Here is a 13,602-nt window from a genome sequence, read left to right on the forward strand (position 1 = left end):
TCAAAGAAATGTTAATCAGAAAAAGTGATTGCACTTTTGATGAGTTTCAGACGAACGTACAAGTTGAGTCATAAATTGTATTTTTTCCTTTGCGTTCTTGTTAATATCTTGTGTTATTTTATTTTTGATCTTTCGATAAGTCCAAGTATTTTGCGGGTTTACCCGGATGAATAAATTTATCATAATTAAATGGCATTAAAAACATGTTTATTTCTTGAGTGGGTAGGCAACCCAAAATACACGCCACACTCCAAATATTTGTTTGAAGCTTTCTTTATGATAATTTGCAATTTGGTTTTAGTGATTTGCATTTTCTGTCGCTCGAGTGTATTTAGAGACGATGGTCAGGCTTGTGTGTTGCATTTTTCCCATAAACGTGGGCGAAATATGTTTATTTTTTAAATTTGGCGGTCGCGTGCGCAGCGCCCCCAGTGTGCGTTCCCGTCAGCTCAGTGGCTTGAGGAGGGGAGACAGTCAATGAAAACCCAGCCGTCCATGACGACATAATTTAGTGAGTCGCTATGAAAATCGAGTGTTTATTATAAAAAAAAGGACTCGTGTGGTGTGTTCCGTGCGCGTTGAACTCCCCTTTCGCCAAAGACAACAGCGGACATGTTGCAGTTAATAATCGGTGCCCTCCTGCTGGGGTCCATCGGTTCGTCGGAGACATTCGAGTACACAGGTGAGAGTAACCGCCGCCCGTAAACAGACGCCCACGTCGCCGTCGCCGGGTCTAGGCCGCCGCCCCCGGCCGCTAGTGCAGGTGCGAGGCGACAAAATGGCGAGAGGAAGCAGCGGAACGGGTTTCACCTGTCGCGACCGTCGCCGCCTTGACACGGGCGAGGTTGGCGTCTTAACCCTTCGGCGGTGGCGGTCGATTTGGGGATATCGATCGCGCGGGGGGTGGCGGTTTCGATCGCCGCCACGTCGGGGCTTCGACGGGGGGCGATCGGCATACTAGATCTGACGTCGAATCGAAAACAAACGAAATGACATTTCGTCTGCTACTTGATTTTACCCTTCGTCGGGGGGGTGGCGCGTTTTACGCACAAATCGACACCGCCGGTCAATCGGGGGGTCGAGTGGCGGCGATCGATGCCCCCGATCGAATTCCAGACGGTGGGGGCGGGCACGTGGTCGGGGGTGGCGGACTAGTTTTTCTATTTTCGCCCGCAAGTGTAACAATTTCGTGAAAATTGGGACGGATTTTTACGATTTGCTATTTTTAGGCACTCTGCATCCGCTGTTGGAATCGCACACATAGATACAACCCCCCTAGAGTGGAGTCCAAGGCGATAAAAAATAATTGTCCGTCGTAAATCGAAGCTTGTAATTATTTTATAACGAAGTGACCACCTATTTGTGTGGAGAAACCGGTTTTTACGTCTCCGCTTTCAGAAAATATTACCACTATACAGTATGACCTAAATAGGATTAAAGCTTAGAGATTAAAACGGTGACAATAAACAACGGATATTACGTGTTTCGTGTTTTGGTCGAGTGTTTTTCTGAATTTCCTCGCCCGGGGAGTCGTCCGATGAATTTTTAAAACGGAAAATGCTCGCAAAAAGGGACAAATTAAAAATGTTCTCCAAAGAGAATTGAATTATGTAAAAAATGTTAAGCAAATGTGTGTGTTTTGTGCAGGAAATACGCGACCACCTCCTCGTGTGATCAATGACCCATTCGTCAAATCGGTGTAATTTAAGTGGCAATTATAATGTGATGCATTAGCCGACACCAACTGATCACTTATCACATTATAATTTGTACGTTCGTTTCACGCAAAGTGTTGAACCGTTAATTATTGATAACGTAAACTGACTCGACATTTTCTAAACCAAGAAAAATATCTCAATTTTATTTCAAACTGTCTGATCAAAATCACAATCATATTTTAACACTCATCAAAGATGGATTAACATTAGATATAAAAACTATAAATAGTCGTGTGTGGTTTAGATAACTCACGTTTATTCACGAGAGTTAAATTTGGAATCGTGATGAGTTTGTTTGTGTTTTTTGTTGTTGCTATTCGAGTGCAACAAGGAGTGGGGGCGATGCTGTTTGTAGGTTTAAACCATTTAGAAACAAAAGAAAAAAAAGTAATTGAAAAACTTTGAGAGAAGGAGTAAGAACTCAATAATGATATTTTTTGGGCAGCAGAAAGTACAGTCGAAAGTTTTCGTATATTGATTTTTAATGTGAAAGAGGTCAAGAGGTCTTAGGTCTAGACAACTGGATGGCTAAACTATCGATTTTAGACCGTCGAATCAAGAGAGGTTGCGGTTGCAAAAGTATAGTAGGCGAATACTACACAATGTTATCTTAGAAAGTATTTTTAAATATTTTTGAGAAAAGAGAAATTAAAATAGGATGCAGAATGCCTTAAGAGAAAATGTTATTATTTCGTACTGAAAACAATACACCGGAAGGATATGTTTCTTATTTTTGGTTTTGGCACATTCTGAAAGTTCACAGCAAGTTACTGCGCTGTTTGAGCAACGAAGAATGATAGAAGGTGATTAGGGAGTGTCCTGTAGAATTAGGTACCATGGGTATTGGAAGGACTGCTACGAACAACTTCTTGCACTATCATGTCGGCGTCGAGACAGTTTGTGAAAGTTAGTGTGATCAAAACTGCTAAAACATTTTGCAAATTTGAAGACGAAGAATAGGATGGTGTGTAGAGTTGCAAATTGAAATTTATGGCCACAGGAGTAAAGGGGTGAAGCTAATGCTCAACTACTTAAGATAATGAGGAAAACTCAACTGCTTGATTAACGACAATCAGCAAGTAAAGAGTGGAAAATGTGAAAAAAAATGACAAATATGGTGCAATTTGTAATGGAACAATTTATTGTATTTAAGAATGTTTGAAGCGATTTTACTCACAGAATGAACAAACTTAAACAGACAATACAGAACACAGGGTGACTTTGAAAGTTGTGCAGATCCCAGTGGTAGAACTCCACAATAGGTAACGATTGAGCGAATTATGCAAATGTTGATATTTTTCGAGAACAAGGGGCTAAAAGTTTTTCAAAAAAAGTTTGGGAGCCACTGAATTTTATGAAAAAATGGGTCACAAAAATCATCTAGACTTTTTTGCTGTCATTCAAAATTAACCGAAATGGTCTTGATCTCTGGCGAAGCCCGTGGATATTCAGAGCTAGTAAATCTACAGTGCAAAGTTCCCTCAAAGGATACTTCCCAGTGCACGAACCTTTGTAAACGTTGTGCAGCATCTTCGATTTCGAGCGTTTCGAAATGAATAAGTGCGATCTTGGGCGCCAACGACAAGATCGCAGTTTAGTTGCAGAAGAAGAAATTGAAAACCAGCCACGAACAAAGTACTGGCGTTTTGCAAATCACCTGAGAGTTTCTCAGTTTGTAGATTGGCTGCGTTCAAAACACCGCTCAGGAAATTCGTCAAAACAGAGGATTCTAAATTGAGTTCGACTTTCTTGGCCACGTCGTGCTGAAGCTTGCATTGCAAACGATGGCAGTTATTTGAGCAACTTCTTTGATGTTTTATTTTATGCTTTCACTCACAATTGCAGTCTTGTTACTTTGTTGTTTAAGCTTTTGTTGTTTTCTGAATAAGTTGCAGGCACTATTTTATGATCACTTTACAAATTTTATCAAAGAAAAAAAACGATAAAATCCAAACACAACCTCCAGTGACAGAAAAACTTGACATTTTAGGTTGGTCGTACCTCAAAACTGCCCGCCAAATTTGAAAATTTTCAGCGGCTCCCAAACAAACTGATTCCTTTGATTCTCGCGTAAACAATTAATATTTTTTGTATAAGGCAAGGTGGGGTATTTTGCCTTCTTTTTACACGTACTACCTCAGGGTATCTGCACAATATCAGACTGTATATTAGATGATTGAAAAAAATGTCATGAAAGTTAAAGATGACAAACAAATCAGTGCCTCTTAAAGTATTTTTGAAATGGCATTATTGTCATTTAGGATATTCTTAAGTTCTGAACAGTAACGTTGTGTGTTTTACAATTTTTACAAGACTGTTTTTACTCTGGAGCTGTTTTGTGATCAAGTGACAGTTCTCAAACGACAGGTGTTTACATAAAAGTTGCATGAATCAAGCTAAGACACTCAGTTTCGTTTTTCATGGGTAATGATAAAAAATGTTGCTTTTTTATTACAATGCATAACTCAGGAAAGAAAGATTTTAATAGAAAAACATACCAAAAATTATTTACCTAAATTAAAATGTTGCATTTTGAATTTCATTAAAAAATTGCATTGGTTAAAATTTTGAAAATTTCGAATGTGATTTTTGACTTTTTAAAGCGAATAGTACTCTACCGTACTACTTACAAGTTTGATTTTACTCAGTTGCCTGAAACCAAAATGAAATTTTTTCCATTTGACCGAATGAGTTGGGTCTTTCTGCCACCTAAATAAATTCAAAGGACGAATAAGACGATAAAAAGGAGAAAGTGCTACTTTACAAACAAAGCAAAACAAAACAATGCAAGTCAAATCGTAAATACTGATTTGATTAGAGTTAAAAAAAAAGGTGATATCGCCCATTCACGGAAAAGTACTCGAAATGGGAAAATGTATTATTTACTTTAGACGATTACTAAGTTGTGATAAATATCTCGTGATTGAATAATTTTGGATGAGCTAATAATCTAAAAAAAGAAATAAGTACAGAAATTAGATAACAACTTATGCCCAAAAATCGACAAATGATAACTCGAACGTTTTATTCATTGGAGCCACTTGCGTGCTTTGCTGCAGAAACTCTTTGGTAAGAATTTATAATTTAATAAGTGCATCCAAACGTGTAAAATATACAATGACGCAATAAATAAAGTTAGGTAATGGAAATGAGTGATTTTTCCTTACTGTAGAATTGATAATGTTGATATTAGCATACAAAAACTCTAAAGCAACCTTATATATCTTTATGAAGCTCATTTCACGTTCTTTCCATCGTAAATTGTCGTCAACAGTTAGTCCTAGATGTTCCTCCACACCTCACGTGGAACAATAGTTATTTACAGTAAGAGTGAGGAAGGCACAGCTTTCGTTCACGCGAATGGTGAGCTGAATGGAGGATAAAAATACATTTTTGGACGGATTTGTTGTTATAAAAAAAAAAAAAAAAACAAAGTTCTGTAACGTCAATAAAGTGGTTGTGTGCATGTTGTGGAAATTATGAAAATGGATGATGAATAGTTGTATGTTCCTGATGATGTTTTGGAGGAGGCAAGTGCCGCGAGTTACCAAATGTTGCATACAAAAACCAAAGTTACGTTGTCAGAAAGAATTGGAAAAATTTACGAGTGATGAAAAAACCAGTGAGCGAAAGTGAAGTCAACGAAAGAGAAACCTTCACCCACTGGTAACTAGGGATACAGACTCACTTTCTAGGGAGCTTTCGAACAAAAGAATCTACATTCACTTGAAAAATTCTTGTCTTGATAATGAGAGGCAGTATTTTTTTTTTAAATTACATACTCGTACATTACATAATCTCCCTAAACTTCAATACACTTTTCTCTAGCGAAGCTTCAATATCTTTATCCCATCGCAGAAATCTGATTCCTCAAGATCCCCAACTAAAAACCTTTGAGCTGAGAAAAATCGCTTGCCGCTAAGACATTTAGCGAGATTTGGAAAGAGAGGGGAAGAAGTCAAAAAGTTACTATAGTACTGTTTCGTTAACTTTAACTTTCTGTAATATCATGGGTTAATAATAATGTCTAACCATAACCTTTCCTGTAGACAAAGCTGACCTTTGTCTTCTTTGATAGCAGAAAATTAGCGTGCTTCTATTGTTTTCATCGTTATCAAACGTGGCGCCGTCTCACGGATACTGTGGAACCTAGAAGAGAACCCTGTGGTATTACAGCTGATTAATTACCACTGAAAATTACAACTTTGTATATTTTATAAGCAGAATATAAAAAGAGGGAATTGCTTTTTGGTCAGTTTAGAACAATATAGAACAATAAATCAGAATGTGACGAAGTATTAAAGCAATGGCGTTATCAATGTCCAAGAATTGAAGAGATTGTCCGTACCTAATGCGGTCAAATTAGCTTTAATTTTGTGGATTTCACAAAATTCTGAACAGTTGAGGAAAATGGAAAAAAGTTACAAACCCTGATGCAACACAGCAGTTCAATTTTTTTACAATTATTGGCTATGGGAATTATCTTAATTCTTCTTTTCCGGCCCATGATGAATTACGCACCTTTGAGCGAAATTAATCGTCCGTCCAAACGAGCAGAAAGCGGAGGAGATAATTGAAAATGACGATTGGTTTTTAGTTTTCGGCCGGTTCGTTAGGAAAATAACAAATTGAAAAAGTTTGCAAGCGCAACGTCGAAACCAAAAATGTGTAGGGACGGCATAAATCGAAAGGGAAATTTTCCCCCGCAACAAAAATCTTCCACTTTGTTGTTATTTTACGGTCGAGTGTCGTTTTTCGAATTTCGAGTCGATTTGGCTGCGATTTATTATCTCCCCACAATAAAAGGAATCCCGTCGAAGTGCGGTTTATTTGTTCGGAGGTGTAGCTTAAAAGCTATTTTATGTTATTGACAGATCAAATATATAAAAAAGTATGTCGACGTTGAAGCTTTCGTTTAAAAATCGACAGTTAAATCGTGTTAGGACCGGTCCTAATAACTCCGGATCTTTATTCCGAATTCATTTCCATTTTCTTATCGATTCGTCGGGAAATAATGCAAAGAACGGTCGCGGTATAAATATGGAAGTTGACATCTCAATATACGGAACATCCATAAATAAGGGGCGGATTTGGCCTGGCACGGTCCATCGGAAAGCTGCGATTTTTTTCGTAAATTTGCCCAGATCTTTTAATCTCGACGATGGCGGTGTGAATAATGGGGCATTCCCGGTTGCCGTGTGGGGAAAGGATTAAGAGCGATTCGATTTTAAGCGAACGACGTGGTTGGACGTTTTTCTTTTCGAGGACGAGGGAGACGCGACAACGGAAACGCGGATTGTTTAATTAAGTAATAAAAGAAACATAACAAAAGGGAGGACGACATTTATGCAAACAAAAGTATAAAAGGCGGAAACCGAGGCTTGGGGGAGATTAAGAATGGAAATCCGAAGCGTTAAAATTTCTTGCGAGATAAAAGAAACTAAAGAGACGGCAAAAATCAATGGAGAGGGATAGGTGGATGCGAGGAAGGATTTTACGTGCGTGCCAGGTAATTTGGTGTCTTTCCGTTGTGGTTACAGTTTTTTTTTTATTTTAATTAAGTTGGTAACAAGCTGGGAAATTTTCTCTAGTTATTTTTCTATCAAGGGTTAAACGTAATTTTTTTCAACCATCTTGACTGCTCACGCCGGGTTAATGAATAATATACAGGTTAGGAAACAATGTAGCAAGTAGTAAAAGTTGTTTCCATGCAAGGACTAACATACTGGATTATATACTAAGACTAAATTGCTGATTAAAAATTCATACAGCATTTTAGAATAGTATAGAAAAAGACAAGTTCTCAGCATATTCATTGGGGGAAGGAAACTATCAGGATCAGGAAAAAAATAAAAAAAAAGTTTTGGTAACAAAGAAGAAACTAAAAGAAAAAGTTCGATGTGCAAGTCATTTTTCCAGTCCCAATTTCAAAGAAAATCAGCCAATTGATATTTTAGTGTGTAGCAATAAACTATTTCCGCTGCTTTTAGATAATACATTCATTATGCATGCGTTTGCTACTAAGTAATGCTATTCATTACCCACGACCGTCAGTAATGATTAATTACCTCAATGTGATAATTCCCTAGTGTGTAAACGTTTTTTCTTTGTGTTCAACAAAAGTTATACGGTGTGATCAAGAATGACTGAGTCTGTTGGTAACAATGAAATTTGGCAAATTTGAAATTTACCATCAGAGGTTCATTTTTGTAATAGTGTAAACATAACCGGCATAACCAAAAATGTTTTTAATGTCGTCTCAAGTTAAAAAATTCAGTCAGCGTAAATTACGAGACAAAAAACACCAGCACTTTTCAGCTGTTTCATTGCCAACAGACTCAGTCATTGTTGATAGCCCCGTAGAATGCTGATTATGAATAAATACAAAACAATGAAATTTGTATGTCACAGAAATGTTATTTACACTAAGAGTGAAGAAGACAAAGCTTTCGTTCACGCTCGCGTGTTCGTCCACAAAGCGGAGCTGAGTGGACGATGCAATTCAAGTGAACGAAAGCGGTCTAAAACACCAAAATTACGTTATCAGAAAGAATTGGACAAATTTACACAATGGTAGACCGAGAAAAACCAGTGAGCGAAAGTGAAATGATGGAAAGAAAAACCTTCACCCACTGGTAACTATGGATACAGACTCACTTTCTAGGGAGGTATCGAAAAAAAATTTTTTTAGAATTATACCTGTGTTGCTTTAGAGAAAAAAGTTGAAAGTTAAAATAAGAACGAGGAGAGACATCTGGATCCAAATAAATGTTTTAAGTCACCCAAGAAAAATTTTCGTGAATTTAGAATGTTTGAAAGAAAACACTACATTTAATTCGTCTGCGACTCATGCTTATTTCCACAACAACAAAAGCTTTTGTGAGCTCGGAAAACAACTCGTGCATTAGGGAAAGAACCTTTTTCTCTACTGTAAAGAAAATTCAAATGTAGGAGTTAAGTTTTAAACGAACTAAAAATGAATTTACTTTTAATTCTGTGTTAAAAATCATTGGGGACGTGGAGAAAAGGTGTTTTTGGCGTTCAAGGGGATTTTCTCGTCATAATCTTCAGTGTCGCCCCACCTTAATTGATATTTGAGTTTTTTCGAGAAATAATAAGGGAGATAGCGAAACGGAAACGCGAATTGTTTAATTAACTCGTAAAGAAACAAAAGGTTGGACGACTTTTATGCAAACAAAAGTACAAGACCGAGAGATTAAGAATGGAAATCCTAAGCGCTAAATTTTCACCCAAGATAAAAAGAAACCAAAGAGACGACAGAAATCAATAGACCAACACCAAAGACCAGACGAGACTTTTTCTTTGACGCAAAACAATTTGATGTCATTTCCTGTTGAACTGCGACCATTTTAACAGCGTCCTGTGCGTATTTGTACCTAATTGTCGTTCCGAAAATGACGAGAAAATTATGTAAGCAGAAAAAAGTGAGTAATAAAAGAGTCGCATTTGCCGTCCTCGTCCTTTGATATCGCAGGACTAGGATTTTTAAGCAGTCGACAATTTCCACGGCGAAGTTGGAAAAAACCATCGCCGTCTTGTGTCTTCGGCGGTCCCACCGGAACGGAGCTTAACAACGAATAAGGGACGTTACACACACGACCCCCGAATCGATTTAAGGATTTATTGATCTGGTCGTGTTTTTTTCCCTTGTAATGCGATCATTGTGTCCGCGTTTTCAATCGAGAAACTTGAAACGGCGACAGTCCATTGTGCTTTCGCAATGCTGATATCATGCATTCCCCAACAATAACGTGCGTTTAATTATAATCATATTGTGGAGTTGTAATGTTTCTGCGAAGCACGAGCGGTGAGGGAGGGAGTCGTTACGTGCTAAATCTTTGCCCAGAAGATATTAAAATGAGACCTGCAAGGTTTCCAACGGAGACGTTTTATCACCTTTGTCGCTGGAAGTCGTTAAATGTCATTAATTCCAACGTCTCCACGACACGACAGTCTGGAAGGACGCGGAGTGAGCTGTCGAGGACGAATTTTTTTCTCCAAAGAAGTTGGAAAATCGTGTGGAGGAAACTGAGTGTCCAAATTTGAGAACGACTCAAATGAGGGAGTGTGCCCCGCGATAATGTCGTTTGGATGTTGTGTCGGAGGAGAAAATATGATTTCGGAAGGAAAACGAGTTTAATAAGTTTGGAGAACGCGGACCGGGGAAGCCTGTTTTTATTTTTTATGTTTGTGAGGAAAAACGATACCGACGAGAAATGGATACCGTTCGTGAATGTATAAAATGTTTTGGAGTTTTCCGCAAAATGAAAATGTAAACATGGGCGGTAATTATGATAATTAAGCGGGGGGGAGGTGGTAGTATCGGTGAAAATCGAAAATGTGACTGGATTAGGGAGTTGCGATTTTAAGGAAATTTGAAACTTATAATAGATGCAAATGGCATTTGGGTGGCGATAATGGAAGGAGAAGGAACGGGGGGAGAAACGAAATTTCAATGATTTTATCGGTTTACGATCCATGCAATAATAAATAACGATAACAGTAATAAAATATTATCTAATTGTAGGTCACGAATTACACAACAAGTACCTGATTGAAACAAAATATACGATCTTATCGTTGATAATGTTTTAACTGCTTCTCCGAATTACGTATTTTTCGTATTTGTTCACAATTTCGCGTATTTTATTATTTATTGGAATTTAAAGGAATAATTCCAGTCGCACATAAGACTGATAAGAGAGTTGGTTAATTTTTCAAAATTTTCTGGCAAGAATTATCAGTGAAAAATAAAATAGAAACGGTCCCAAATGTGATCTCTGGGGTATTCCCGATAATACAAACAACAAAAAAAATTGTAAATGCCGGACGAGTTGTAATCCAGAGTTGAACAATTTTTCTGTGGAAAGTAAAACAGAGTTTTCAAATTGACCAGATTGTTCTCAAAAAGTAAAATAAAATAGGGGCGAGATGTGAACTTTGGGGGCTGCTAACCAGAAGTCCATCAGAAGCAAAGGAAAAAATTCAGAAATGACAAAGTAGAAATAAGAAAGTATGTTATTAACTTCTAACTTTTCTGGTCTGTATTTTATATCTAGTTATTTTTGTAACGTTTTAGTTTCCCTGGAAATTTCTGCAACTCGTTTTAAATAAGACTCCAAATTTGCCAATCTAAAAGTATTTACATATTTAAAACATTTCTGAAACGTAAATAGCACCAAGATGTATAAATGAAAAAATAAATATTTAGAAGAGTTTAATTAAAGAAGATATTTATTTTTGTAATTAATAAAATATGTATGTAATAATAAATGGTGGTTGGTTGATTCTGTTATTCTTAATAATTAGGCCTACGAAGATGCAAAATATTACATGGCAAGGGAGTAAAGTGCATTTTCCCATCCCGAGTGAGTTTATTACACGAGCGCAGCGAGGTAAATAATTACACGAGGGATGAAAAGACTCTTTAATTCCGTGAAAAAAGATACAGCAAAACATGGCACACTAGATCATGCTTCTTGTTCGTAACATGGGTGAAGTGCGTAAAACTGTCAACGTGACATTCAATATGAGGATTTCATTTTTGTTCCTTTGAACATTTAGTATTGTGTTTTTTAAGGGCACTTTTTGTTCATACGTTACAATACTTTATTGTTACTTTGACACATTATATTGTCGTAACAATTTTTGTGCTTTTACTCTCACAGAACTCAAAATACTACTTTATTTCTTCCTTTGAGAGACACAGATAATGCTTTACACAAAGGTTGTGCAAAAAAAATACAGGGTTGTTATAAATGTTTTTTACATCGTAGTTGGCTGTGAAATTTGCCACCTACAATACATGTAAAAGTAAATTGAGATGATTACGTATTTGGTTGCGTAATAATAATGGTCTTTAAGATAACGTAATTTAAAAGTGAATACAAATGGCAAAAAAAAATACCACAGCACAAAGGACAACACTGACACACTCATTATTGTTGAATTCTCCATTTTATAATAACATATTACAATAAATAAAATATGTATCCTGTTTGAGGGCATAAAATTGCTAAAATCAGAAAGTGTTTAATAATTGTTTATATTGACGTGTAAACAAAATACATATTTACTGCAGTAACTAAGATGATCTTGAAAAAGACTCTTTTGATTTCTTAGCTAACTCAAAACACCTTAATGAATCATTTGAAAAATAGTAAACAATGAAAACTGCAAAGTGACATGTGTAAGCTGTCAAATGTCAAATTTACATATCCAGAAGAGGCGGCAAATCTATGCGTATACCATAAATCACAGGCAACTACGATGTACAGGCTATCTGTAAATGATTGTCTGGTCCAGCTTGCTATTAAAATTTGTCAGATTTTGAATGTGCCGCTGTATATGTAGAATATATTCGGCAAATTCTGAATGTCACATTTTCAGGTTAGGTTTTGTTGGCTAAATTTTGTTTAGCTCTAAAACAAATACAGATTTTTGGTATTTATTAACTGTGATGAAAGGAATATAAGGAACGAAAACTGGATTGAAAAGCTCGAATAAAACGTCAGAAGTGACAGTTAACAATAAATTAAAATTGGGTATCAGTTTCAAAAAGGCGGCACAATTAATATTTTTTTCCAAAGCTGGCTTGACCCGACAATCATTTGTAGACACCTGTATAATAACCCTGTAGAAGTATTGTTTAAATTGTTTACAAGCAACACTTTCACACTTTGTCATTCTTATTTTTAATTCGTTTGTTTTACATCAGTTACTAGCAAGGAGACGAGTAAATTTTCTGCGAGATGTTTGCATTTGGACAAGTTGTTCGTAAAAAGTGAAATAAAACCGGTACGACGTGTGAATCCTGGGGTATCTTCAATTAATTAATATTTGTTTTCGACAGAAATATGTTTTACTAGAAATAAGCGAACGGTTACTTCTATGTATTCCAAATGTTTTCAACGAAATTGCGTGTGTTGAGCAGGTAAAAGCCTGCAAAAGATAATTTTTAATTGAACATCGGAGAGTCGAGGGAGGAATTCTCTCTGTAACAAGTGAAAGTATGGCTTTGCCCTGGAAAGGATAAAAACAATGAATTTTTCTAGAAATTGATAAAAGCATCGCTCGGAGAGGAAAGGTGACTTGACGTAAAAGACTCCAAGTCAAAGAGAAATTAAAAGAGGGAAGACGAACGCTGTCATCACTAACTCAATAAAAGTTACGATCGATAGCTGATGATAAAAGTAAAAATAAATAAACACTGGAAATTTACATGCGTCTTCATTAACTTAATTAGATGCGGTTCGAAACTTCGGGAATTCTCCCAAGGAGAGTATTTCTCGTGACGAAAAATAAATTTTAAATTTTCCGTGTCAGTATTTTTTAACATGCTCACAGAGAGAGCAAAGAGAAATGAAAATGTCACACCCAACACATTGCGCCAATAAGAAACGTCAAAAATGACAGTAACGTTGTTTATTAAATGTCGCCGCTGCCCACCGCACAAACTCGCTTATTTAAATATTTAAGCGCCGAAAGTCGCCTATTTTTATCCGCAAATGTGTCACAAGTTTTCGACGAACACGGATATTTTCTTGTCGATGTTGTCTCCAAACCGTCTCCTTTTGCAGCGCCCAAATTGGACGTGGACAACTTGGAGAACGGCTACCACGGCCTGGTGAAAGAGAACGAGACCATCGTCGAGGTGACGCCGGCGATACGCGCCATCGGCGAACAGGTGTGCAGTTTTCGCATTGTAAACAAGCACCACGGCGAGGCCCCCTTCGAGATCGTCTCCAAGGAGGACGGTTTCGCCGAGCTGAGGGCTAGGAGGGTGCTCAACTGCGAGAAGAGGAGGAACTACAAGTTCGACATCGCGGCCGTCGGCTGCAACGGCAAGCAGAGTGTCAGGTAA

The 13,602-nt window shown here is 37.2% G+C and overlaps 1 protein-coding gene across 1 annotated transcript in view; it reads left to right on the plus strand.

Annotated features, from left to right (window-relative positions):
* Window positions 1-460: 460 nt before the first annotated feature.
* The window catches only part of Cals (calsyntenin-1), a 33,967-nt gene continuing 20,825 nt past the window's right edge, over window positions 461-13,602 (plus strand). Inside the window, exons 1-2 of the mRNA XM_069046077.1 lie at window positions 461-682; window positions 13,319-13,598. Coding sequence (XP_068902178.1) covers window positions 613-682; window positions 13,319-13,598 — 350 coding nt within the window. The 5' untranslated portion in view covers window positions 461-612. The remainder of the gene's footprint in view (window positions 683-13,318; window positions 13,599-13,602) is intronic.

This window comes from Tenebrio molitor, chromosome 4 (genome assembly GCF_963966145.1).
Source record: "Tenebrio molitor chromosome 4, icTenMoli1.1, whole genome shotgun sequence".
NCBI lineage: Eukaryota > Metazoa > Arthropoda > Insecta > Coleoptera > Tenebrionidae > Tenebrio > Tenebrio molitor.